The sequence below is a fragment of the Lepidochelys kempii genome, chromosome 9, assembly GCF_965140285.1.
Source record: "Lepidochelys kempii isolate rLepKem1 chromosome 9, rLepKem1.hap1, whole genome shotgun sequence".
In the NCBI taxonomy this organism is placed as follows: Eukaryota; Metazoa; Chordata; order Testudines; family Cheloniidae; genus Lepidochelys; species Lepidochelys kempii.
The window spans coordinates 102,047,090-102,074,610 of record NC_136388.1 but is presented as its reverse complement, the minus strand read 5'-3'; the positions used below and the strand labels follow the sequence as shown (position 1 = coordinate 102,074,610).

At 50.6% G+C, this 27,521-nt stretch overlaps 1 protein-coding gene across 9 annotated transcripts in view; it reads right to left on the bottom strand.

The window, feature by feature from the left end:
• The window catches only part of DLG3 (discs large MAGUK scaffold protein 3), a 180,353-nt gene that overhangs the window by 87,384 nt on the left and 65,448 nt on the right, over window positions 1-27,521 (bottom strand). For all 9 annotated transcript variants that reach the window (XM_073358605.2, XM_073358606.2, XM_073358607.2 and 6 more), the window contains one exon: window positions 14,125-14,178. In XM_073358605.2, the coding sequence (XP_073214706.1) occupies window positions 14,125-14,178 (54 nt within the window). The remainder of the gene's footprint in view (window positions 1-14,124; window positions 14,179-27,521) is intronic.

The following is a 27,521-nucleotide window of genomic DNA, read 5'->3' as shown; positions in this document are numbered from 1 at the left end:
CAGCAGTCTTGGGTTCGGTCAGCACTTGGACTGGAGACTTCTAAGGACAAAATTAGACTTCTGCAGGAAGTAGTGGTGATAGACCCATGTGCCAGCTAAACTCTGGCTCAGGTCATTACATTCTTTGCAGCTACTCCAAATTCCCCGTGAACTTTCAGTTGAACAGAGGGTACGTATGGCTCCAAGCAGCTCTGCTGCATTGCTGTGCAGCTGTTAAACAACGGTTTCCTTCCACCCCAGTGGCGAATTGATTCCGGTGCACAGAGTAAAGCCCTTTGGTGGGGCTAAAGGCTCCATCTTAAGGGTCTCATCTCCCTTACTCTGGGCTCTCCCACCAACACAATTTACCCACCTCCTCCTCCCTCTCCCAACACACTGACCTATACAAAACTCAGAAAACTGGGTTAGCTCTTTGCTCTGCCTCTCCTTCACATGCCTTTCTCTCTCTGAAGCCCTTGGGTTCAGGAAACCTTTGGAGCTGGGCAGCCCCCTTCACTTGGCCCACAGTCTCATTTCAGTTTATCAAGTGTCCAGAGTTGCCGGTTGGGAATCTTATTTCCGACATACGGTGTTCTCTGTGCTGATCCCAAACACTCCTCTGGCATCATCCTGCATTAAATCCCAGCACCCCACAGACACAACTATGCCCAAACTCATGACCACAGAGAAACAACACACATACGCACGCACACCCAAAAAACACAAGTACACAGAAGTCCTTGCCAACCTCTCACCCTCATTGAGGGCCAATGTACATAGACCAAGCAAAGACCAATAGCCTCTCATTGTCATGGACAGAGGATGGCAAACGGCTACAGAGATCTCACTGCAAAATATCAATCTCAACCTGTCCAAGAATAAGCAAGGCATACTTACTATGACATGGACAACCTTGAAAACTAGAAATGGAACGAAATGTAATAGTACAAAATGCAGGGTCATGCACCTAGAGACTAACAACACGAATTTTTGCTATAGATTGGGGATGTATCAGCTGGAAGCAACAGAGGAGGAGAAAGACCTGGGTGCATTGGTAGATCACAGCATGAGTATGAGCTGCCCATGTGATGTGTCCATGAAAAAAGGGTAATTGAATCCTAGGGTGCATCAGGTGAGGTATTTGCAGTAGAGATAGAGAAGTGCTATTATCATTATATGAAGCACTGGTGAGACCTCATCTGGAATACTGTGTGCAACTCTGGTCTCCCATGTTTAAGAAAGAAGAATTTAAACTGGAACAGGTGCAGAAAAGGGCTGCTAGGATGATCAGAGGAATGGAAAACCTGTCTTATGAGAGAAGACTTAAGGAGCTTGGGTTGTTTCGCCTAACCAAACGAAGGCTAAGGGGAGATACGATTGTGCTCTATAAATACCAGGGAGGGAGAGAAGTTATGTAAGTTAAGGGCCAATGCTGGCACAGGAACAAATGGATATAAACTGGCCATCAAGTTTAGGCCTGAAATTAGATAAAGGTTTCTAACTATTAGAAAAGTTCTAGAACAGCCTTCCACGGGGAGCAGTGGAGGCCAAAAATCTAACTTGTTTCAAGACTGAGCTTGATAAGTTTATGGAGGGCATGGTACGGTGAGACTGCCTACAATGACCTATGGTCCTTCCACAACTGCTATTAGCAAATATCTTTGATGGTCGGAGAGGGACACTAGATGTGGAGGGCTCTGAGTTACAACAGAGAATGCATCCCCAGGTGTCTGGCTGCTGGGTCTCATGCACATGCTCAGGATCTAACTGACTGCCATATTTGCGGGTGAGAAGGAATTTTCCCTTGGGTCAGAAGGGCAGAGACCCTGGGGAGGGGTTGCACTTTCCACCCCAGCATGGGGCACAGATCACTTGCTGGTTTAAACTAGTGTAAATGGTGGATTCTCTGTAACTTAAAGTCTTTAATGATTTGAGGACATCAGTAACTCAGCCAGAGGTTAGGGGTTTGCTACAGGAGTGGGTGGGTGAGGTTCTGTGGCCTGCGATGTGCAGGAGGTCAGACTAGATGATTATGATGGTCCCTTCTGGCCTGAAAGTCTGTGAGTCTAAGAATAAGCAGGGCATACTTGCTATGCGACAGACTCACACGGCTAGGCCTTGGCCACCGTGACAGGGCACACAGCCCATCAGTGATCAGAGAGAGCCTGGAGCACTGGGCCTGGTATCAGACCTGAACCAAAGTCAGCAAGAAGCCAGGCTCTGAGCAAATGGCAGGCCCTGTCCTAAAGCAGACACTTGCTCACAAGTTTGCTGTCTGGCACACGAACTGGGCAGAGGCACAGCGAGCGTCACTGAGACACAGACACCCCTAAGTACTAGGTATCCATGTAAACACTTTCCTGGGGATTGTACAGGGACACACCGACCCCGGGCAAGACAAGGACGGGAGGACAGATTCATGGACAGAGATGTTTTGTTCGAACCCACAGGTACCAGGTGTAGGTTGGTAACTAACCACGACAGGAGCGCGGTACGTAAATTGTTTGTATCTGTGTAGAAGAGAGAAGCCACAGGAGGAGCACCTTTGTCTGGCCAAGAGGGCAGCAGAAAGTCCCGCTGCTGACGGGAGCCAGTCCGTCGTAAGGGGCGTCCGTGCGTTAGCGTACCCGTAACCATTGAGCTGGGCACTAGGACCGGACTTCGCCGACAATAAACCCGTCCGAGCCTCCGCCGCCCAGCTGAGGCTGTGCTCTTCCTGAGCGACACGATGAGCACTGAGCTGGCGCAGCAGGTGGCAAGAACACACACGCATACCCCCAGTGCTAGGCGCTAAGGTGCGTCTACATCGCAATAAAAGACCCGTGGCCCGGCTGCGGCTGGCCCGGATCAGCTGACTTGGGCTCACGCTGCGGGGCTATAAAATTGCAGTGCGGAGTCTGGGCTCGGACTGAGGCCCAGCCTTGGAGACCCTGTGAAGGGGGGAGGGTCTCAGAGCTCAGGCTCCAGCCCGAGCTCAAAGAACTGCACTGAAATTTGACAGCCCAAGGCCCAAGGCCCACTAGCCTGGGTCAGCTGACCCAGGCTCTGAAACTCAGGGTGGTGTGGGGAGCGGTTATCGCAATATAGAGCTACCATAGGGACAGGCGCCATGGTGAAGGCAGACCCTTAGAGACCGCTGGCTCACGCCTGATGCCTGGCAGAGGGGCTGGGAGCGCAGATACTCTTCTACCGTGGATCTCATTTTGTCAAAGCCTAGGAAGGTGTGACCAGGGCAATAACAAAGAACAAACGAAGCATGATACTGTGGTATCCTGGTAAAATGCAGGGGAGGTGATCAAATTAGAGGTGAGGCGGCCCATTATGTAAAGAAGGGGGCAGTCATCAGTGTCGGTATACAGCCCAGTAAAGAACACACTCTCTTCCCTGGGCCACTGGCAGAGCTGGGAGCAAGGGAGGCCTATATGGAACCGAAACCACTCGTCCCCTGATGGTTACAGGGAACTAGGCGGTGCCTCACCTGGGAATGGAAGGAGACCAAGACCTTCCCTCTTATTTTCCGGGTGCTTTGTTCACTCTAATATTAAACATCCCAAGCTGCAGGGCTCTCTTCCCTTCCCTGGGCCTCAGACATTTCACACGGACCCTGACTTTCAGCCCAATAGCTCCTGGTCTCAGTTCCATCCCATTCCTGCTCCTTGTTAGAAATGAGCAAACTGTGCCAACGTTTTCTTTTACTTCAAATATAAATTTCAACGTAGATGAGTCAAGGGCTCTTTTGCATTCCCCTTCCCCCATCTTGTAATGCTTGAGTGTCACACACCCCAATTCTGGCCCAACACACACTGGGAACATCCCCATCATGCCTGGAGATGTGGATAGTCACCAAAAATGAATTTCAAATTTCAGATTTGATTGCAATATCCAAACTTCATGCAAGAGTATGTTGGTTAGTTGCATTAGGCAGCCAGCTGGGGAACAGAAGAGATACCATGTAATTTAACAAACCAACAAAGCACATATTCCAAAGTCTGAATACTGAATATCCAGCTATTCAGAGGGGGTGAAACCCGTCCCTCCACACTATAAGACATTCCAACACCTTAAGTTTGCCTCTGACTGGCCCTCTGAACAGGGGTGGATTTCACCCAGAACAAATTATTTGCTCAGTTCTATATCCCCTAGCACCACATCACAGTATTCCTTTCCCTCCTTGGTTAGCATGCCGCTGACTCTGTTGTCTACATGATGCTGATTGAGGGCCAGATTCCGTCCTGGGGTCAGCAATATTGTTAGCCCTGTACCGTGATCAGTGGAACTGGAGTCAGAGGGCCATGTTCCCTGGAGGGCTGTTATGGAGGGGCCATCAGGAAAGCATGTGTGTGAGGAGCTAGGCTGGAAGCAAGGCAGCCACACGCACAGAGCAGTACACAGGGTTTAATAAAAAGTCTCCCTTATTCAGCTTAACTTGCATCCAGCTTCACTTTTCGCTAATGCAACCCCCGAGGGTGGAGGGCAGTGGGGATGCCATTCCTCTGGTCAGCGGTTGCTGGTTCCACCCCCCGAGCAGTGATTACAACACACAAGCACTGCGGTGCAAGAATGCCCCTGCCACTCCCTTCTCACCCTCACCTGCCCCAAATGCGCGCTACAGGGGGAAACCTGCATTCCCCAGAGGGGAATGTCTACACTGCAGCTGAGAGTGTGTCTGGCCACTGGCAGTGGCTCAGGCTCGCCACCCAAGCTTAGACCCAGAGGTCAGGCGGGCTTGGACTTGGGTGCCACAATGTCCACACTAGTGTTTTTAGCATGCTAGCTTGCATAGAGCTAGTGCAAGTCTGTCTACCCAAGCTGGGGGGCTCTCTCCGAGCTGCCGCCTAAATATACCTATAGGCCCCATAGCATGGCGATTCCATAAGAACCGCCAGACTGGGTCAGACCAAAGGTCCATCCAGCCCAGTATCCTGTCCGCTGACAGTGGCCAATGCCAGGTGCCCCAGAGGGAGTGAACAGAACAGGTCATCATCAAGGGATCCATCCCGTCGCCCATTCCCAGCTTCTGGCAAACAGAGGCTATGCACGCCATCCTTGCCCGTCCTCACTAATAGCCATCCCCTCATTAACGTCGCTCCCTAAATCAATCCCTCCCTCTAAGCAGCTGTTGCTCTCCTCTGTGGCCTTGTCTTCACGTAGGGTGCTGACATGGCGGTGACACTGGCAGACTTCAGGGACGACGGGAGCGGTGTGGTTAATCCCCCGTCGCCCCGAGAGGCGGAAGCTCTGGAGGGAAACAGCTCTCCCCGCAGCACAGTGCTGTCCACACGGGGGGTGTAACTACGTCGCACCCGGGGGCGGATTTTTCACACCACTGGGAGACGTCGTTATACAGATAAAAGTCTGGTCTGAGCTCATTTCAGTCTGTCAGTATCTTTCAGACACCACTCTCCAGGTGCAATCACACAACAGGCATGCAGGGAGGGACTACTCCATCTCCTGTCCCATGATGTAATGTATCTGCATATTCAAACCAAACATTTGCTGGCATGCTGAATTGCGATCTTATGTCTGATATGCTGTTTATTTTCACTCCTCAGTTTCTTTCCGCAGTACAGTTTCCCAGGAGACAGGCCTCCTGGGTTATTGGTTCTGCCACTGACTTGCTGTACAAGTGCAGGCATAGCTCACTGTGCTTCAGCTTCCCCATATGTAAGATGGGGATTCGCCGTTCCTGACAAGTCGTAAACCAAGGTCAGACGTTTTTCTAAAAGCTTTGCTCTAGGAATTCGTTTGGGGCAGCTCCATGGCTTGTGCTATAGAGGAGGTCAGACTGGGTGATCGCAGTGTCCCTTCTGGCCTTGGAATCTATGAAAATGCAGATAGCGATATTTACTTATGAAACAAGCATGTTGTAAGGCTTAGTCAACTGTTCCCCGTGGTCCACCCTGAGCAGCAGTCAAGGTGGAGGGGAAAAGGTAGTGGTACTTGCCCAAGGTCCTCCCACAAATGAAGCCCTGCCTCTCTGAGGAGCTCACGCGAGAGTGTGTAATTTTTCAGAATACGCTCCTCCCTCTCTTGCATGTTTTGATCAGCAGTGACATAGCTAACGATGGTGACATTTAAATTATAATCACAGTGAGATAAACGGGACAGCACAGTCCTTCTAGAGCCATTGCAGGCTGTCTGCACACTCTGGCAGGAGTGCACACTTAGTCAGTTACACGTGACTCACAACTGCAAGGTTTTCTCCGCAGCTACCAGAGCTGGAGGCTCAGTTTTGTAAAACAGATGTTCAGATTTAGGAGCAGATGCAGCCTCTTAAAAAAAGACAAGTACCAGCTCCCCAAGCGACAATGAGCCAGCCCATTTCAACCTCAGATCCTGATCGGCAGCACTTTGCTGCTCTTCCCGGCCTTGGTCTCTTCTGAGCAAGGGAGCGAAACTGTAAATTCTTATCCCAAATTGTGTAGTCATTTTTTGATGTGGGCAATTATCTAGATTGAAAAGATCAGCCTAATTTCAGAGTAGTCAGGTAACGATGCTTTCTACTGGGGGCTTGGCTACCTCTAAAACGCTGCAGGGACGCAGCCGAGCGGCTGCAGAGCGCCAGAGAAGATACTACCTATGCGGACAGCAGGGGTTCTCCTGTCGGCGTAGGTCATCTACCTCCTCGAGAGGGGGTAGTTGGATTGATGGGAGAATTCTCCTGTCAATCTCGCGCTGTCCACACCGGGAGTTAGGTCGGTTTTAACGGCATGGCCACGGGGGTGGATTTTTCACACCCTGGAGTGACACAGTTATTTTCGTAGCAGAGCAGGCCCAAGTCTGGAAGTCTGAATCCAGTGAAGCGTGTGGCCAGGCTGAATTTTTCTGTTTTGAGGCCAAAACTAGGATATTTAGAATGGCCACTAACCAGACACCTGCATGTCTCCGTAACTGGAGATGTGGTGAATGCCAGCACAGGAAAGCACTCACTGAGGAAATTAACATGCTATAAATACCGGTCCTTTTAGTATCACATAGGGCAACTTTGCAGCATTTTTACACAAAGCACAGGGAGTGGCTTTCTGGCAATGATGCCATGTACAGAGTCTAACCCGTGATCAGAAACAGCTTGCCTCTAACCCTGTTTCCAAACAGAATGTGAGCTGCTGTCTCCCTTCATTCCTTGTACCACACTGGGGGTTCTTAAACCAATCTCTAGGGCAGCCATGAACAGCCATGCCATGCCCTCGAGATCTGCCCTTCCTTATAATGCTGCTGAGAAGGGATACGATTTTCCAGGTGCAGGGTTTTTGCTTGTTTGGTTTGGTTTTTAAAATAATATTCTATTGTTTTATAAATTCCTGTGATCTTGAAAACATGCATTTGACCTGGGAGGGGAGAATCAAGAACCAGCACACTGCATACACATGCCTGGATGCTGAAGGATGCCTTATCCCCAATCCGTCTATTGTGGAAGAGGTAGGTTTGTGGCCTGGGCCATCCAGAATTTGCCATCTTAAACAGAGGGGTACAAAGATTGAAGGATTCAGAAAAGGGCCTTTAGGCACCCCAAGTGATCCTTCTCTGAACTGAGACCAGGAGGGGGGAATCCCTAGGACAAGATTATTTACAGTAACCCCAGAGTTGAGGAGGGGGCATATTGGGAGCTAGCAAGGGGACCCTTATGGTGTTAGCCTGCAGATGGCAGGGGGTCCCATAGACAACAGGTTGTCTGGTCTCTTCACCTGTTCTTTGACACTAGACTTCCTGCTGTGTTACCAAACCCTAGTGACTCATTTTCAGTCATGTCCATTTTTATGCTGCATGTTTTGCACACCAGGGTTGGCACTGTACACAGCGCAGATAAATAATACATGCTAGCCCTCTTTCACTGCTCCAGCAAGGGCCCGCTGTGCTCATTCAGCGTAGAGTGTCACAGGGCATTCATTACGGGCCAGTGTGTTTGCTCTTCCCTAGCTAGGACAACAGGAGAGTGTTTGAATCGCAGTCCTACTCCTCTTGTTATAAGTTTGAGACAAGTCACAGAGGCTGAGCTGCTGGGTGTACTCCTGGGGTTCGGCTACACAGCAAAGAAAAACCTGCAGCAAGCCTGCACCAGCTGATGCGGGCTCGCAGGGCTCGGGCTGTTTCAGTGCTGTGTAGACTTCTGGGCTTGGGCTCACGCCTGAGCTCCGGGAGCCTCCCACCTCGCAGGGTTGCCTGAGCCTGGACGTCTACACAGCAATGAAACAGCCCCGCAGGCCAAGGTGGCTGGCATGGACCAGCCCTGGGTTTTCCTTTGCTGTGTAGACAGACCCTTGGCTGACTATTACGAGTTTGTGATTGTGACATGAAGGTGAGCATGGAATGGCTGTAGGAGTGTGGTAACTAGGGCTAGACACCATGATGGCTGTAGTGACCTGCAGCAAGGTTTGCCAGTAGACTCTCAGTAGGCAAAACGTGAGGGTATTACCCACTGGTACTAATGTGTCTGGCTAGCCAGGCTCACAACACAAGTTCAAAGAGGCCGTGACAAAGTCAGCAGTGCCCACGTGGCATACAGTGGTCTGCTATGTCTGCTCCTGGGTGACCATCTTCAGAGTTAGGAGTTCTCCAGCGTTTGCTAGTATAGACCAGACCTTAAGAAAGAGATGGTCTTGTAGCCACCTCTGCTCCAGTCACTCTCCAGTCGCGTCCTTGCGGCTACTACACGGCAGTTGGTTACATGGAATCGTACCACTGGGAAAGTATTTCAGGTATTTGTAGCTGTCTTTTAGTGTAAACAAGGAGCAGCAGCTAGCAGCATGTGACCCACCAGCTCTCTGCAGGGCGCCAGACAAGCGCTCCATGGGCCTTAGTCTGGGGCTGGCAACCACCAGAAGAAAATCGCAACGCTTTGGAGTTGCTTTCCATGCTGATCTCTTGGAATGGCCATCAAAGGTATTGCATCATCTGAAAGCAAAGGGAGGTTTCCTCGCTCAGTCCCTGGGGGCACCTCTGACACACTCAGCACTGTCTACAAGGTAGATATGCTTTTTATAACCCACACTCTGGGTTGGGTAAAAGCCCCCGCTATGTGCAAAATCTATTATGCTAATGCACAAAAAAAAATAAAAAATAAAAAAAAAATCAAGCCGCTGGAAGGGGAGTTCTAACCCTACAGGGTGTCTTAGCACAGACAGGAGAGTCAGCTACTCACACTGGCTACAGTACACGTTGAAGGATACTTCTGTTTGGAGACAGTTCTTCTAAAGGGGACTTGGGTTACAGTGGAAGGACATTGCTGTCTGTGTGGCGTTTGTCCCCAGTGGCTCTCTCTGAAAGGACTACAGCCAGGCTGGAGGGTGGGAAATGCCTGTGAGGACATCTGGAAGCCATGGATGGAGAATGTACAGAAAGTGGATTCGGATTCACAGGTAGGTATTTATTTGCTTACAGAACTGGCCCACGATGGGGATTATCCTCTGAGGGATTCTTTCATTTAGGTGCTCAGATTGTACAGTGATAAGCATGGGATAAACCCTTACACAGAACAGAATTTAACTTACTCGGGAATTGTAGCTGGAGTGCTGGGTGTTGTTGGATTAAATTCTGTGGTGGATGCACAGAGATCCCTGCCCCAAAATGCTGCCAGTCGAAGGCGAGAAGACAAAATGCACTAGGTCTCTAAACCCAGGGCCTCTCCTAGATTTACAGACAGACAGTAGAATCCACAGAATAACTCCCCAGCCACAGCCACTTGTGGCCCTTGGTTTTGGTGTCTGTAGCCCTGAGTGCAGCTGGTTCTCTGGACATAGTTATGGGTGCCTGAATCAGACCCCCAGGATCAGCCTCAGGAGATGACTGGGATAATTGGCCAGCTGTCTCCATAGTGATTAGTGTGCTCTAATAATCTAATCAAACCCACCAGAACAGGGCAGTAGGAACAGACCTCAAATCATAGACAGGAAAAACAGGGCTCCCAGCCAAGGAGCTGGGAATGGGGGAGGAGGACAGAGACAGTAAGCTACCAAGATGGAGAAAGAGGGGGTAGAAGGAAACAAGTAAAGGAAGAAAAAAAGTGAGGGGCTATCTTGAGCCTCTAAGGCCCAGCTTGTGTTTTAGGAGAACTGGGGCTCAGCCACAGGAAGGGTGGAGCCAGCCCTGAGGGTCTCTGTGGAGTTGGGGGGGCTAAGGGCCCCTGGAGGAGCCCAGTATTGGTTGCGATGTTAGTCTCACAGGTCCCTGTGATCCCTGCGTGCAAAGTTGTATGCAGGGCCATGGAGGGAGGGAGAACTGCCTGCACCCTCTGCCTTCATTGCCCATCTGCACGGGGCCAGGCACAGCTGAGCCAGGGGCTGGGGCTGGTGTGGGAGGAAGAACAAGATGATGGTGGCTAAAGTGGAAAGAGAGAACACGAAGTGGCAAGAGGGAGCGTCTCACCTGCCACCCTGGTGAGTTCCAGGCGACAGGCAGAGGAGACAAACCAGGCTTTTAATCCCAGACGGCCTGTTCAGGGCAAAGCCCGTTCTGCCCCCGCCCCCGCCTGCCCCAGGGGTCCTGTTCCCTTCTAGGAAAGTTTCCTCTTTCAGACTTACTGGTAAAATGGCATCAGCAAACGGGACCCAGATGGCCCCAGGTCCCAACCAGGCAAGACAGGCTCTTTCTGCGGTGCTGGGAGGAGCCTGGCTCACCTTGAGGTAGGATATGATCAGGAAGACTAGAAAGGGGGCACAAAGCCAGCCATTCAGACAGTGAGCTCAGCAGGGAAGGGACTGGCTCGGATTCTGGGTCTGCAGAGCTGCTCTCGATCAGCAGCACATGGTCTGATTTAAACCCTGCTCTCTGCTCAGAGTGGGTCGTAGGGAACCTGTCACCTCAGCCAGCAGCGTCCCAGACTGCAGACACGCGTTGGGTGATGCCCCTACATCAGGACTCTGCATCAACGCATACTGGTGCCAGCTGGGGCTAAGAGCAAGGCCTAGGCACCACCCGTAGCTGACCCTGCCAGATCTTGGCAGCTAAGCAGGGTCAGACACGGGAGCTAGCCATGCAGCCAGCAAGGAGAGAGAGGAGACTCACCCAAGTCCCCGCCAGATGCCAGGCGGGAGAGATGGTGTTGGAGGTAGCCCTGGGCTGAGATTTAAGACAAAGGTAAGTGGATGCATCAAGTAACGCAGTTTCCCTCTCTCCGACTCAGCCCTGACCCACCCCCCAGCATGGTGCTGGCATGCACTGGGCTGTGTGCGGAACTGGCGTTTGTGTCAGATCTAAAATGCTTTACTACAGAGGTGCCACCTGTGGACTACTGGCCCAGTGTGCAATACTCTGTCCTGATTTAGGGGACCAAGCAAAGCCCAGCACAAGGCATCAGGGACAAACCATCCCGATGAGTCGAAAGAATAGTAAATATGGCAGGCGACCAACTTGGCTTAATGGTGAAATCCTAGCGGATCTTAAACATAAAAAAGAAGCTTACAAGAAGTGGAAGGTTGGACATATGACCAGGGAAGAGTATAAAAATATTGCTCGGGCATGTAGGAATGTTATCAGGAGGGCCAAATCGCACCTGGAGCTGCAGCTAGCCAGAGATGTCAAGAGTAACAAGAAGGGTTTCTTCAGGTATGTTGGCAACAAGAAGAAAGCCAAGGAATGTGTGGGCCCCTTACTGAATGAGGGAGGCAACCTAGTGACAGAGGATGTGGAAAAAGCTAATGTACTCAATGCTTTTTTTGCCTCTGTTTTCACTAACAAGGTCAACTCCCAGACTGCTGCGCTGGGCATCACAAAATGCGGAAGAGATGGCCAGCCCTCTGTGGAGATAGAGGCGGTTAGGGACTATTTAGAAAAGCTGGACGTGCACAAGTCCATGGGGCCGGACGAGTTGCATCCGAGAATGCTGAAGGAATTGGCGGCTGTGATTGCAGAGCCACTGGCCATTATCTTTGAAAACTCGTGGCGAACCGGGGAAGTCCCGGATGACTGGAAAAAGGCTAATGTAGTGCCAATCTTTAAAAAAGGGAAGAAGGAAGATCCTGGGAACTACAGGCCAGTCAGCCTCACCTCAGTCCCTGGAAAAATCATGGAGCAGGTCCTCAAAGAATCAATCCTGAAGCACTTGCATGAGAGGAAAGTGATCAGGAACAGCCAGCATGGATTCACCAAGGGAAGGTCATGCCTGACTAATCTAATCGCCTTTTATGATGAGATTACTGGTTCTGTGGATGAAGGGAAAGCAGTGGATGTATTGTTTCTTGACTTTAGCAAAGCTTTTGACACGGTCTCTCACAGTATTCTTGTCAGCAAGTTAAGGAAGTATGGGCTGGATGAATGCACTATAAGGTGGGTAGAAAGCTGGCTAAATTGTCGGGCTCAACGGGTAGTGATCAATGGCTCCATGTCTAGTTGGCAGCCGGTATCAAGTGGAGTGCCCCAAGGGTCGGTCCTGGGGCCGGTTTTATTCAATATCTTCATAAATGATCTGGAGGATGGTGTGGATTGCACTCTCAGCAAATTTGCGGATGATACTAAACTGGGAGGAGTGGTAGATACGCTGGAGGGGAGGGATAGGATACAGAAGGACCTAGACCAATTGGAAGATTGGGCCAAAAGGAATCTGATGAGGTTCAATAAGGATAAGTGCAGGGTCCTGCACTTAGGATGGAAGAACCCAATGCACAGCTACAGACTAGGGACCGAATGGCTAGGCAGCAGTTCTGCGGAAAAGGACCTAGGGGTGACAGTGGACGAGAAGCTGGATATGAGTCAGCAGTGTGCCCTTGTTGCCAAGAAGGCCAATGGCATTTTGGGATGTATAAGTAGGGGCATAGCGAGCAGATCGAGGGACGTGATCGTTCCCCTCTGTTCGACATTGGTGAGGCCTCATCTGGAGTACTGTGTCCAGTTTTGGGCCCCACACTTCAAGAAGGATGTGGATAAATTGGAGAGAGTCCAGCGAAGGGCAACAAAAATGATTAGGGGACTGGAACACATGAGTTATGAGGAGAGGCTGAGGGAGCTGGGATTGTTTAGCCTGCAGAAGAGAAGAATGAGGGGGGATTTGATAGCTGCTTTCAACTACCTGAAAGGGGGTTCCAAAGAGGATGGCTCTAGACTGTTCTCAATGGTAGCAGATGACAGAACGAGGAGTAATGGTCTCAAGTTGCAGTGGGGGAGGTTTAGATTGGATATTAGGAAAAACTTTTTCACTAAGAGGGTGGTGAAACACTGGAATGCGTTACCTAGGGAAGTGGTAGAATCTCCTTCCTTAGAGGTTTTTAAGGTCAGGCTTGACAAAGCCCTGGCTGGGATGATTTAACTGGGAATTGGTCCTGCTTTGAGCAGGGGGTTGGACTAGATGACCTTCTGGGGTCCCTTCCAACCCTGATATTCTATGATTCTATCTGCAGAGCTGCCCCCCGTGTTAAAGAGGAGGGTGGCTGCCATTTGCGGCCTCCTAAGACAACTAGGTGCAGGTGGCAGACGCCTGGCACACTGTCAATGCGTCTCTCCGCAGGGTGAAGTTTGACTGCCCCAGGTCTATGCAGCCAGCACTGCAGGAGCCCCGTAGTCATCTCTCTGCCCTGTGCAGGGACATTGCTAAGTGTTCTGGCAAAACCCTTCCGCTGAACGGCGGGGGCAGGGCTGAAGTGGGTCAGTGAGGAAGTGGTCTCATGGGTCACCAGGTTAAACCCCCTGTCCAGTAAGATTCACCTTTCTGGTTCCCCACCACCAAGTATATTCCCTTCCCCAGAATCTGCCCTCAGGAGCTCATTCCCCACTCTTCCACCACCCCCAGACTCTCTTCCTGGCCCTGCCTTCCTGCTGCTAACACCTGCTGCACGGTCTCCACGGAGAGGACTTCCTTGATTTCCTCCTGCAGGCTGGTGCATTGGCCAATCACTCTGATCCGAGCTTTGCTTTCAGGTAATAGCTCCCCTAGTGATACTGAGAAAGGCCACAATGGGGTGGATGGACAGAAGCAGCACTAAAGTGACCTTCCCTCAGCAAAGGAGCTGGGAACAGCTGGTGTGAGGAGTGCACAGAGGAGCAGCTCTACAGAGGCCAGCTTCCCCCCACGATAATAGCCATGGCAGGATGAAGTGGTATCCCCTGGGCCCAGGTGCGTGGGGGATACCAGGGAGTGGTATCCCCAGGGCCCAGACAGGTAGCGTCATCATGTTAATTCTACAGAAAAAAAAATGAAAATCCAAGCAGGAGACTTACAGAGATCCCTGGTTCCAAGGAGTCCGTGTTCACGATAATGGGAGCAGGGTTAGCCTGTTAGAGAGACGGAGACAAAACCCAGAGTATCACACAGCTGAACTATGGGTCCCAGTGCTCCCAGCCACCCTCTCCAAGATTTGCCCACACAACCACATGGTACTTAACAGAAGATCAAGACATGAAAATAAGGCAGTGTTCTCTGGCACTCTCCCTCCACCACCTTATGTCTCTGTTTGGGCCCGGTCTGACTGGAGGGGGCCTGGCAAGATTCTCACAGGCTTTCCAGGTGCCGCATCCAGCCCAGTAGCGTTCCTGCCCTTGGGGAGCCCAGGTGCCGTGGCACGGGAAGGGAAGGAAACAGGCCCCACCCCTAACCTCTAGCCCAACTCCAGAACAGGCTGTTCCTGAATCCCCAACTAGTGGGAGCCTGGCAGCTGGGGAGAGGGAGAAACGTACTTTTGGCTGATGTGGCTAGGCACCAGTGGACTAAGCTTGGGGTAGGAGCTGGGAACAGCCAAGTTCCAGTCCCCATTCTACAGCAGATGCAGCCTGTGACCTTCCCCTCATCAGAGCATGGGGCGGGAGGGGGCTGTGAGAATTAACTCAGTAATGCATGCATAGCGCGCAGGAGCACACAGCCTGGCCAACATGCTCGGGGGGCGGCAACTGCAGAAACTCTAGCAGCAACATTCATTTCACAAATTGCAGTCCTGCCTGTTAAGGGCGTGTGGGCCTCTAATCCGGACCCACAGGTTCCCGTGCAGCCCTCACGCCCAGGCATCACTGGACAGCTCACCCACAACTACTGGAAGTGAGGGGCTAGCAGAACTCTGGCCCTCCCAGAGGCCCCAGCCACAAGGATCCTGACTGGCCCCACCATACCACGTTATATACAACATATATCTACGGCTACTCTCCACTTCCACGTTAGTCAGAAGGAGGCACAGGAAGTTGTCTGAGCAACGGAGAGACTTTCTGACCAGCCACTGCACTGCACCTGACACTTGTTTGAGCCTTGGATTCGGATTCTGGCTCTGACCCCTGCCTTGGCCTCTGGCTCTGACCATTAGGCCTGACCACTCCTGCTCCGATCCCTGGGCCAGCCTGTCCATGTCCCAGTCCTGACACTGCCTCCCTGGGTTTTCAGCTTCCTTTGAGCAGCCGACCAGCAGCTGAACTACCAATAATCAGCTGACCACTCTGTCCCAGCACCTGGAAGATGAACACCTTCGAGGGCCCTAGGATGGGCCATGGCATTTAAAGATTTGGAGACAATGGAGAGGAGTTTCCATTTCCTCAAACCACTTGAGCAGCCCATAACTCCTCCAGGGCACCAGGTTTACATCCCCCAAACCACCCCCAGCCCCGGCACTCGACAGCTATCCTCCCAAAGCACCACGCGGCCTCTCCCCCAGACAGCCCAGGAATGTCTCTCCTCCCCTCAGACCCAGCTGGTTCCCCCCTCCCCACAGTCTGGGCTGTTCCCGGTTAGTGTCGCTGATCTGTGACCTTGTGGCTGATACTTGGTGCCTTTCCAGGCTTTAGGGATCCTCTCTTCCCTAGAGAAAGCTTCTCCAATCGCTGCAGCTCCCCTCGCTGGGTCTCCTCTGCGTCTGGCACGGTGTTTGACGGAGGATATTCTATACGTGTGCTGGAGAAAGGAGGCGGAGCAGTCCCGAGAGCTCCTGAGGCCAGGTGAGAGGGAGGGTGATGATGAGAGGTAGCCACAGGTGCAGGAGTGTCTGTGTATCAATGACCTGGAGCATGGGCAGGTAGGGAAGCACATTTCCTGACACAAAGTCAGGCTGGGACGGCAATGACATTCAGAATGAGAATGGGGGCCGGGAAGGGACTGGTCCAGCCCCCAAGGATGGGAGGGGAATACAGACATCACCCAATGGCAGAAGGTAAGAGAGAGCCGGGAGATGAGCACTGGAGAGGTGGGGAAGAGCACGTGATAAAGCCGCAATGGCTTGGGTGGTTAGAGAGTGAGATCTGTACGGAGAGATTCAAACGTTCCATCAGGCGCTTTCCATCCCCTCGAGACACATCAGGCATGAGCTTTTCATCCCTTTTCTCTGCCGTGTGTATCAGGGAATCACCATCTTCCAGCCTTTGCTTGGCCTTGGAGTCTGGAATGAGCGCAGGTGACAGAGAGTGAAAACGGGACAAATCACACGACACAGCTACTGAGGTCTCCGCTGTAGGTCCACTCATGGGACCTGCTGCCCCGGCGCTGATTTTATGTTCAGCCCTGCCAGAGAGCTGTCCAGCAGGAGACCCTCCCGAAGGACAGCAGCAGCACCTGGCTGACGCCCAGCCTGTGAAAAGGAATTCTCCTCCTGCCCTTCCCACCCAGGCAGAACCTGCTACTGCTCTGGGCTCTTCCTCCCCGCAAACTGGTCTAGAGACATGCAAGAACGGAGAGCGGCAGGAGGCACCAAGCGTATCCTGGCCACTGCAGCTCTGGGAATACACAGGTACAATTGTCCCAAACACCTAATAAACAATGAGCACGGCTTCACCTGGGCCAAAACCATTATGCCCATTAATTGGCTGATGACATTGAAATCCTTCCCATAGCTGAGCTCAATTATATAGAGACGGACCATGCTCTATCACATGGGGGATCAAAGGTTGGCTCCTCAACTCACTGTTTCTCTCCACAGTGAGGGCTGATGTGGAGACAGCATGCTCCCCTACCCCTGAAATGATGCATCACTTGAATGGCCATTGCCGGCCATAACTATCAACCACAGGATTTTGTCCTTTGAAGCATCTGGCTAGATGGTCTCATTTGGTGAGGCAGTTCCTATGTTCTAGCCAGAAGCAGCGCCGATGTGTTCCCAAGAGAGCTGCATTCAGCCCTCCACCATCAGAAAGAAGCGGGCTTGATGAGGATTGCAAGGCAGTGAAGGGGAACATCTCACAAGATCACTCACCCTCCAAACACAAGACAGATATTGTACAGAAGTATGGAGTTTAGAAAGTTCCTCCACACATTTGTGCCCCACCTAGGCCCCCTCCCTTCCTGACACTCACCTCAAGCACAGAAGAACAAAGCTACTGTACCAGATTCCCCTCCCTCTGTCTCTTCCAACACAGCTCCTAGGTAACCTCCTCCTCCTCACTCCCCACAAACAGTGCTCTCAAGGATGCGCCTCCTTCCTCTCCACTTCCAAGCAGGTTCAGTAAGAACAGATGTTATCTTCCACCATAATTAATAAAAGTATTCAAAATAATGAATGGCCTAGAGAAGGATGATTGGGAGCCCATTTTCATATCATCTATGGAAGTGGTTTTCAACTGATTTATCACTGTGGGCCAGGTGGCAGGCCCAACCCTGGACCCCCACCATGTGGGACCAGCCAGTGACCCTGACCCTGGACTGTGGGAGGCTGGGCAACAGCCCCAGACCCCACAGGTCCGGCTGGCAACCCCGATCCCAGACCCCATAGGGCAGCTGGCAGCCCCAAACCATGCAGGGCTGGGTGGCACCTCCAGACCCCAGACTTCTGCTGGGGGGGGGGGGAGGGAGCTGGGCAGCAGCCCCGGACCCCTGCTGCACCAGGCAGCCAGGAACCCGGACCCCACCACGTGGCCCGGCGGCTGTTAGCACACAGCTGGGCTACTAATTGGGCTGCATGTGGCCCATGGGCCGCAGGTTGAGAACCGCTGATCTATAGTCTCCCTTTCTCATAAGGGACAGGCAAGTGCAAAGTACTGTATTTAGAAAGGAAAAATCAAATACACAGGTATCAAATGGGGAATAACTGGCTAGGCAGCCCCCAGCTAGCCCTGATATATCTGCAGCTAATGCCAGGCCGGGAGGGCAAGAAAAGGAGAGAGCTGGGCTCAGTTCAGGGCTGACTGGCACAGGGGATGGATCTAGCCACCTCTCTAAGTGAGGGGAAGGATCACTAACCTGCCCCCCCAGGCAGCCACCAAGGAGGAAGCCCTGTCCCCCCAGCTGTAGGAAAACTCTGGAGGAGACCTAGGAGCCTCCAGCTCTGAGTGCAACTGAGAGGGTGAAGCCCAGTGACATTGTGGAACTTGGCCTCACCACTGACTGAGCCTGGGACCATGATGAGGTGCCACTCCAGACCCATGGGAAGCAGCCTACAGGAACAGGCCATCCAACTAAGAGGACTAGAGGGGCTATTCCCCAAACCAAACAGACTGGTAGGAAGTAGTCCAGGGCAGCGAATTTAGACTCCCTGCTGAGAGGGCTAACAAACTTAGGAACCAGGGCGAGGACCCAGTGGAGAGGGAGGCCCCGGGTCTCCCTACCTCCCCACCAGCCTTAGAAACAAGCCCCACAACCAAGTAGGGAGTTGGGAGCCATGCACGCTAAGCACTAGGTTGTCCATCCCTCCAGGCTGGCTGTTAGAGCCGTACTGCAGAAAAGTATCTGGGGGGTTTACAGCAGATCAAAGTGAAAACGAGTCAACAATGTTATTCTGTTGCAGAAAAGGCAAATGAAATTATGGGATGTATTAACAGAAGTCTCATATGTAAAAGATGGGAGGTAATTGTTCCACTCTACGCAGCACCAGCGAGGCCGCAGCTGGAGTACTCTGGCCAGTTTTGGGCAACGTAGGTTAAGAAAGAAGGGGACAAGCTGGAGTGAGTCCAGAAAAGAGCCACAAAAATGATAAAATGTTTAGCAGCCCTGACCTGTGAGGAAAAGTTGAAATAATTCAACATGTATATTCTAAAGAGAAGAGAAGACTGCGGGGCAGGACATGATGATAGGAGTCTTCAAATATGTTAAGGGTTTTTACAAGGAGGGCAGCGATCAACTGGTCTCCATGTCCACTGCGGGTAGGACAAGAAGTAATCAGCTGAGTTTGCAGCAAGGGAGATTTAGGTTTGCATTAGGAAAAACTTTCTAACTTTAAGAATAGTTAAGTTATCTAGGCAGGTTGTGGAATCCCCGTTGCTGGAATTTTTAAGAAATGGGTAGGCAAGAACTTGTCAGGGATGGTCTAGGTATACTTAATCCTGCTTCGACGCAGGGGGTTGGACTAGATGGCTTCTTGAGGTCCCTTCCATCCCTACATTTCTGTGGCTCTATAACAGAACAAGAGGACACTCAATGACATTTGAAAAGTGGCAAACTAAGACAAGGAAATATTTTCTACACAGTGCACAATCAATCATATGGAACTCATTGCCACAAGGTAGCACTGAGGCCAAGAGTTCAGCAGAATTCCAAAAATGTTGCACGTTTGTATGGATAAAAAAAAAAAAAAAAAGAGTTCTGGAAGGGATATAAACCCTTCTACTTTAGGTCATCAGAAAGCCTCTAAGTAGTGGAGAGTAGGAGAAAATTCAAATTTAAGAGCTCGATGCAAAAATTATTGGATGAGTTTCTCTGGCCTGTGTTATGCAGGAGGTCAGGCTAGATGATCCTACTAGACCTTTCCGGTGTTAAAACCTATTAATCTATAAAGCTTGCCCTGGTGACAGATTATCCCATTACTACTTACTGCTGGGTTTCTGGTACCTATCTCTGAAACCTCTGGTCCCAGCCACTGGTAGAGGACCACGAGTGTGATCCAGCTTGCCAATTTTGATTTTTTCATGTCTGACCTGTTTGAATTTCTGAATTTTTAACTCTCCCAGTTCCCCCACCTACAGTGCAAGGAATCAACAAGCTGGGGGTTCCGGTCTTACCCAGAAAGATTCTGATGGCAGAATGAAGCAGGAGATGGTTAATTTGATTAATTCACTGATGCATTCTCATCTCTCCTGCTGCCATAACTACAGGCTACAAAAGGATAGACTTTGATGAGGGCTAATTCTCCTTTAGATCAGGCAAACACAACCGCTTTCAAATGCTCCTGCTGAACTCCACCCACACATAAAGCAGTGTCACACTTAAGGTGCAACGTCTTGGGAACTAGGAGGCTTAGAAGCAAGAGCTGTGTCCCCACCTCAAAGCTCCCCTTTCTGGCACTATGGAGTGCTCATATCGGACCCTGATAAGTTGTGAGGTAGCATATCTTAAACCCAACACTGGGCTAGGTCTGAATATTGCATGCCCGTGGTCCCAGACCAGTACAATTTTGGGAGAAAATTCCAAATTTCTCAGTAAAAAGAAAACACTTTTATAGCTGGTGGTTAAAAAACAATGGTGGCTGTTTGAAATTGCTCAGAGGTTTGAAATGCTAGAGGCCATCTCGGAGATGGACTGGTGGCAGAGTGCAGAGGAACAGGTTAAAGGTAAATGCAATTTATCACATGGCACCCTGAAGTATTGTATGGCGATTACCACCACATCTGGTGCTTTGTGATCCTTCTGCAGGACAGGTGCTATCGGTGGTAAAGTCACAGAAGCTTTTAATACCAGCCAATGTCCCCTGGGATGCCCCATCACAGTCCCTTTGCTCCATTACTAATCCCACAAATCATGGCCTCCCTGAGCCTTGCTACACATTGTCTAGCCTGCTCACTGCGTTTCTGCTCTCCATGCAATGAGCATCCGTCCCAGTCATTCCACGCGATTGCTTTTTATATTTGAAAATACTGCTGGGAGCGCAATTTCCCACATGGGATCCAGGAGAACAGTAACGTAAGTGGCTGCTTAAAACAAAGCCACATCCTGGCAAAAGGAATTCAGACCAGGAAATCCCTGTTTGTCTCCTGTTGGGAGCGACTCCAGGAAGTGGAGTATTATGGGAGAGGTGTTTAGATAGGAGTCACTAGTGACTTTGCACTTGCAGGGATCCCTACGTTTGTATCTTGCCCATGTTTTTCGGAAAGCCTGACAAGTCCAAGAGAGGGTTTATAGATGAACTGATTGTCTTCCGCCTTCACAGACACTGGGCCCTCAAGAAGCAGCAGGAGGGGCAGGAATGTCATTGTTTGCTAGGCAGCAAGAAGATGCTGGTGAATTGACTTTTTCCTTGTCTGTGTGGAGTTTTAAGTAATTTCGGCCTTAGGGTGAATGGCATGGTCCCATGAAGAGAGGAGAGGGAAAGAGAGCAGTGCACTTAGATCACATTCAATGGGGCTGTCAGAACTCTTCCATCGAAAACACCCAATCACATTATTATTGTTTACTGAGCCCTGCCATCATGCTTGGGGCGGTACAAATGGAAGTGGCAGCCCTGGCCCTACAAAGCTCACCATCTTGGGCAGGCGCAAACCAAGCAGTGTAGACACATGGCTGAACACCCACAAATCCCACTGACATCCACGGGCGCTGAAGGTGCTCAGCACCCTTGAATATCAGGCCAAGAGCCTGGGTCCATTGCCAGTCTGAGTTTGAGGTGCTGCAGGAGTCTCACAGGGCTCACTGTGGGGCTTCATGGGAAATGGGAGGTAAGGAGGAAGGGAGAGGTCGCCTGACGTGAGAAGAGTCTGTCCCAAGCTAAAGGAAAGCCGGCACAAAGCCAATGTGGGCGAAGGCGGCAGAGGGAGAGGCTAGCAGAGGGGCTTGGACAGAGCAAAGGAAATGAGCAGGGATACCGACAGGGTGGAGTTGTGCAGGGTCTGGGCGGTGGGATGAAACCCATGCAGATCACATTCAAGGAAGGATTCAGGGGGGTGTGGATGTGGCCGGAGTGAAGGTGAGGAAAACGAGGCCTGGCGGGGAGCACGGAAATTACAGCAGTCAAGGCGAGAAGGAGCCAAGGCAGGAACAAGCTTCGGGCAGTAGGGATGCAGAGGGAAGGCCAGACTTCCCTGGCACCGGAGCTCCAGCAGGAGTAGGCTGCCAGCAGCCCCGGCAGCCTGTGGTGCAGGGTGGGAAAGATCTCCACACTGTGCCGAGGCATCTGCAGTCCAGAGCGCCCAACACTGGCACTGACGGGAGCTAGCACCAGACCCAGCCCTCACGTAACAATGGAGGAAGCAGCCAGTGACTGCCCAACGCTCTGGACGGGTCTGGCGCCCTACCGATCTCCCTGGGATGCTGGTTAGGGCCCAGTTGCTGCTGGGATGAACTAAAGCAAGAACTTCTGCCGGCAGGGGAGACTGCAGGTTTGAGTGGAACAGGTGGGAAAATTTGTGTTCCTCCTTCTAATAGCTCTCAACTAATCCTCACAGTAACCCCAAACCTACCCCAGGCCATACAGACCTGCCAGGCTGCCATTTATTATTAGGTGTGAAGTCAGGAACCTGACCTTACGGGATAGAAATTATCACGTTTATTGACATTGTGGTTGTGCCTATTGGCCCCAGTCAGCACTAGGGGGGCTACACACAGAAGAGTTTCCAGGATAATCCCACGTCTTTTCCAGCTTTTTCCTTGGCTGGTTTTTACCATGCATTTCCTTTGGAGTCCTCACCACTCATTCCTACATTGGCAAGCTGATCGCCATTCGTCCCCATGGAGGCAAGCCCCTCCATGCTGATTCTGGACCCTTGTGAGACGCAACGCTTCTTTAGTTCTTCATCCTTCTCAAAATGTCTGTCAAACGCTGCTGTTGCTCTCTTCACACCAACAAGTTGTGAGGTACAACAGCACCGCTGGTTAGGAGCTCGTGGCAGCCAGACCCAAGGAGGGCAGGGGACTGAGTACACAGAGACCTGTTTGCCTTCCAAAATGCAGCCCAAGATCATGCCGGCTGGCCAGGTATAATAAGGGGCAGGAGTTTGTCCATTTCAGTTATATTGCAAGGAGGTGGCTGCTCCCTTTGGCACAAAGGCCTAGTACAAGTCACACTCTTTGGAAGTTTACACTACTACTCCTCCTCTGCTCCTGTGCTGTTGTGGTCAGTTCCTGAGCCAACATTCAGGATATGTAAAAACAGGCTTTTCCAAAGCCCTAGGCCCATAGAAGTGCTCCAGTGACAAGAAAATGGGAATCTGGGTTATTTTTAAAAATAACCCAATGACCTTTCCCTTCCAGTGTGGTTTGATGGCTGCAGTCTCTCAGACAGGCTCTTTAACAGACTCGCATGCCCTGTCGCTCAGGCACAGAGTGACATATGCACACACTGACCGAGGGCCACATCTGTAGCTTTGGGCTAGTGCATGAGAAACAAGAAGTTAAATGAAAATAGGCGAGTCATTTTGGTAGTTTCTGCATCTCCCTCCGTTTGAATGAACCACACACAGAGGGCAAGGCCAATCAGACTTTTCAATGTCTTTACTTTGTAATCTTCTCAGGGTTACTAGTAACAGACAAGTAAATGGTTTTTCAAATAGCTGATGAAGCTGTGTGTCCTTTCAAAGGATGATGCCTGGAATCTCAGAGTGGGGAGAGAAAGGCTCAGTGAGAATCCCATCCACAGTGAGGAATGGGCCACAAGCAATCCCTCTGGCGCCCACTGCCACAGGACAAGCTTCTACACAAATGTACAAATTTTTTAAAAACTGCCAGCTTGAAAGGCCCTAGATTGTCAGACACTGACTGGGAAATGGACAGGCAACTGCACTGGCGTGCAGTGCCACAGGGGTGCACAGAAAGCAGATTCATGGAAACCCTGTTCTGTTGGCAGGTCACCTCCACAGAAGCACAGTGTCCTGCCATAGGTGGGGAAGTGTCTCATGATTTAAATTCATTAATTTCCCAGGAGTCTCTGGAAAACAGCATAGCAAGCTGGCTTACCATTAGCAGGATTCACCCTAGTCTGGACTGAGTTCTCATCTGTTTCTCTCCAGCCTCTGCTGAAGCTTTTCATGGAGAATTCTTTTCCCACCACCCAATCTGCTTGCTGTGCTATGAACAAGTTCTGTAGGATGCCAAGAAGCATTCACTCTTATGCCTGAGATGAAGACATTCCTCCATGGTGAGCTGAGTGAGAGCCAGGAAGGTGCAACTTGCAGATCAGAAGGCAGAACAATCCTTCCAGCTCCTTCCTTTGGAGTGTAGATGTGTGCGCAGTTATTTTGGGAGTATATCTGAACTTTTGGGGCAGAGCTAACTCAGGTCCCGCTTCTCTTTACACTAGAGATACATTTACCTGGATCTGATCTAAGACTTGGCACCACTGGGAGGGCTTGTCTGGATCCATTAGTCCCCTTTCTAGGGGAAGTGCATTAGATAGGGGGTGATGCTGCTACCTTCAGAGCAGAGGCCTGGAGTTTGAATGCGGACGGTGCTACAGGATGCCTGTGTATAATGAAGCCCATGATAGTATAATGCTCAGTGTTCTAATTCAGTTTGCATTGATGTTCTCTCTGGGTCTCTGAATGTCACTCTACATATCAGAAGATATTCTGGTCTCTTCCTCCTGCACGGGGCTCTGTTTGAAGGGATTCCAAGCTGTCCTGGCTCAGCCTTTATGGAGCACTCCAAAGGCTGGTCACCGTGCCTTACTGTCAAAGGTCTGGCAGGATTCTCACCCGCCATGTCCAATGTGACAGCAGATTTCCTTCCTCTTTCTAATCCCGGGAGATTGCAGAAGAAAAAGGAGAAATCTGTATTTCTCCAGTGGGGTAGAAAGGAACTCCTATCATATGCCTTTAGACTGCCCAGTGCTCACATCTGTCAGTCTAACCTTTGGGAGAATGCAGATTTATATACCATTTCTAAGCATTTGTCTGGCTGGTGACCTAGAAAAGCTGCTTTTATAAGTCTTCCATGAAGAGATGATGTATAGTTCCTCTTTCATGCTGAGATAGGCTCCCTACAGTCCCAGCTCACATTCTTGCCATTCACCGGGCTTCTTGTAAGTCTGCACTGCACTCTTGCTTCGGCACACTTTCTGCTCTTTCCACTCTCCACTCTGGTTGGGACCAGGCCATTTCTGGCAGCTCTCTGGAGCTGCCTTTTATTACCTGCATTGTCTCTTTATAGGACAGCTGGAGAGGACAGAGCAACTGTCTGCATTTGTCTGAGGTGTGCAAACTCCAAAGAGAGAGAGGGAGAGTTTAGGGAGCCCACGGAGCTGAACTAGGAGGAATGGCATGAAACTGAGCAAAGGAAAATCTAAGCTGAACATTGGGACATTTTCCAAGCAGTGAGTGGGCAATAAGGCTGTAGGACAGTCCTGCAGCAAAGTGTGGGAAGCCTCATCTCATGACTGGGCTCAACCAAAACTCCATTTGTTTTGTTTTTCCCCCCCTTGGGTTTGACAAAAAGTGATCCCAGGCCGAGGCCATTTAAAACACTTCCCGAAGATAAAGGGGTGACGCCTGCAGTGGTAAAGAAATGCCACCAGCTTGACTGCAAAACCACACACAACCCACCCCAACCCCAGTGAGTCGAAAGAGGAGCCAGCAGCCAAGCCCTATACCCATGGCGAGGCTGGAAATTGTAGGAGAAGCCATGGAAGGGAGGAGAAGAGATAGGCCATGAAGTTCCAACACAGGGTCTGGTCTTTGCAAACCCCGCTTGCTGCTGAGCAGCACTCCAGCTGCTCTCTGTAGGTGACCACAGGCGGAGCGCTGTTGCTGGACTGGGAGCACAGCCACCCACCCGCTTAGGGTGTGCCTACATGGCAGTCGGTGATCTGACTAAAAGCTAGCACACATATTCCTATGCCAGCTGCAATCCAGCTAGTGCCATGAAACCTCGCGGGGAAGACACAGTGGTGCAGACATCAACCTGCGCTGCCCAGCCTGCCTGGAAACTTACTTACAGGCCTAGCCCATGCCAGAGCCCACACCGCTAGACATACCCTTACTCAACCGGAGACTGTCTCCCTCTTCACCGTCCCTTGATACCTTCCCCGTGACACTGGACATGGACACCAAACTCACTGGAGCAAGGACTGCTTTTTGGTCTGTGTCTGTACAGTGCCTGTCACCATGGGGCTCCTAGGTCTTGCCGCAATACACACAACAACAACAGACACATCCAACCGCCCCAGCTTTCCTAATGGACAGCTTTCATGCCAGGAGTCTGAGATCTCACAACCTAGCAAACTCTGCACTATGGTCAGCCACTCTGAATCTGAACCGTAAGCCGGAGACACCTTTGCACTTAGGCTGCATACGCTCTGCTGCATAAATCATTGTGGACCTAGTTTTAAACATCCCCAGGTGTGTGCAAAACAGTGAAACATACAGGGCTTAAAACATCCCCAGTTGCAAGGATTCTTGGCTGGGATGCTGAGATATGCAGGGTTTAACATTCACTAGCAGTGACACAGAACTCCATGCTTTTCCATGTTCACTCTGGGGGCTTTTAGGGACCAGAAGAGACTCTTACCCAGCAGAATAGGGCAGACAGGAAGCTTTCCCAGGCAAAAGCAATCAGCTTCTGAAGCCTATAAGTTTTCATTTAAAAACAATTAAGGCAATTAGGTTTGAACATGAAAGTTAGGCGCGTTGCTCCATATTCAAGCCTCTAAACCCAATTTTTATAGGTACTATGTACTCCCAGATCTCGTGTCCTGACAGTTACCCCCTAAAATTGACTCTTTTCCCATAACAAGAACATTTAGTGCTACCTGAACCCTTGTGTGAGAGTGTTTCTCCCTTAAAAACAGACAGATACAGAAAGAAAGGGAATATGGGAGGTTGTTTAAAGGACGATTTGCCTGATCTTTGGAGTTTCAAATATTAATTTTTTTTCTGTTTTGCTTTGTGTTGTGTATTGAATAGTTACTGAACATTAAGAAGCATTTCTTGGGTGCTGTAAAAGCAAACCACCTCCTTGGTAACAGAACCTCAAATCCAAATGATTGTTCACAGAAGGGTAAAACAAAGAAGTAACAAAAAGGGGAACTTTATGCTGATAGCATCTGAATAGCCCTGTTTAATCCTCACTTGAGGCAGCCTTGGCATTTTTCACCCTCACACACTCCTCGAGATAGTAGGTGTCAAGTAAACTTTTTGAGGTTTTAACTTTACATTTCAGATTGAGATGCTTGGGTTTGTTAACTGTTGTATTAAGGTTTTTTTACCCCTTAAATTACTGGTCTGTATTTATAACCATAGCACCAACTTCCCATCTATTTTTCTTAACCGTGGGTTTATACATAACAATCATTTGATTTTACACAGCACTTTCCACCTATGGCTCTCAGATCACTGTACAGTGAAGGTATGACCCCTGTAGTACAGATGGGGAAGCTGAGACACAAGGAAATGATGTGACTTGCACAAGACCACCTACCAGGTCACTGCAGAACTTGGAATAGAATCCAGGTTTCCTTCCTCCTAGTCCAATGCCTTATCCACTCAAACACACTGACTCCCTGCAAATCACTGCTTCCCTGAGGTGTGGCTAAACACATGTCCATATATTATCACACACGCCGTATATTTTACAAAAAAACCCACTTTCAGAGTCAAGGGTCTATTTTACTACACTTTTGGATGCTTCTCCTTTGCCATGTGGGAGCCATGATGGCCCTGGCCTATCTATGTGGCCCTCTGGGTGGTTCCTGTCTGCAGTGATTTGAGCAGCTTTTCTCTTTCTTGCTTAGTTGCCCTGGATTTAGCTGCCTGCCTGTTACAAGGGCTCTGTGCTGTATCAGTGTGCAGCTTCTGTA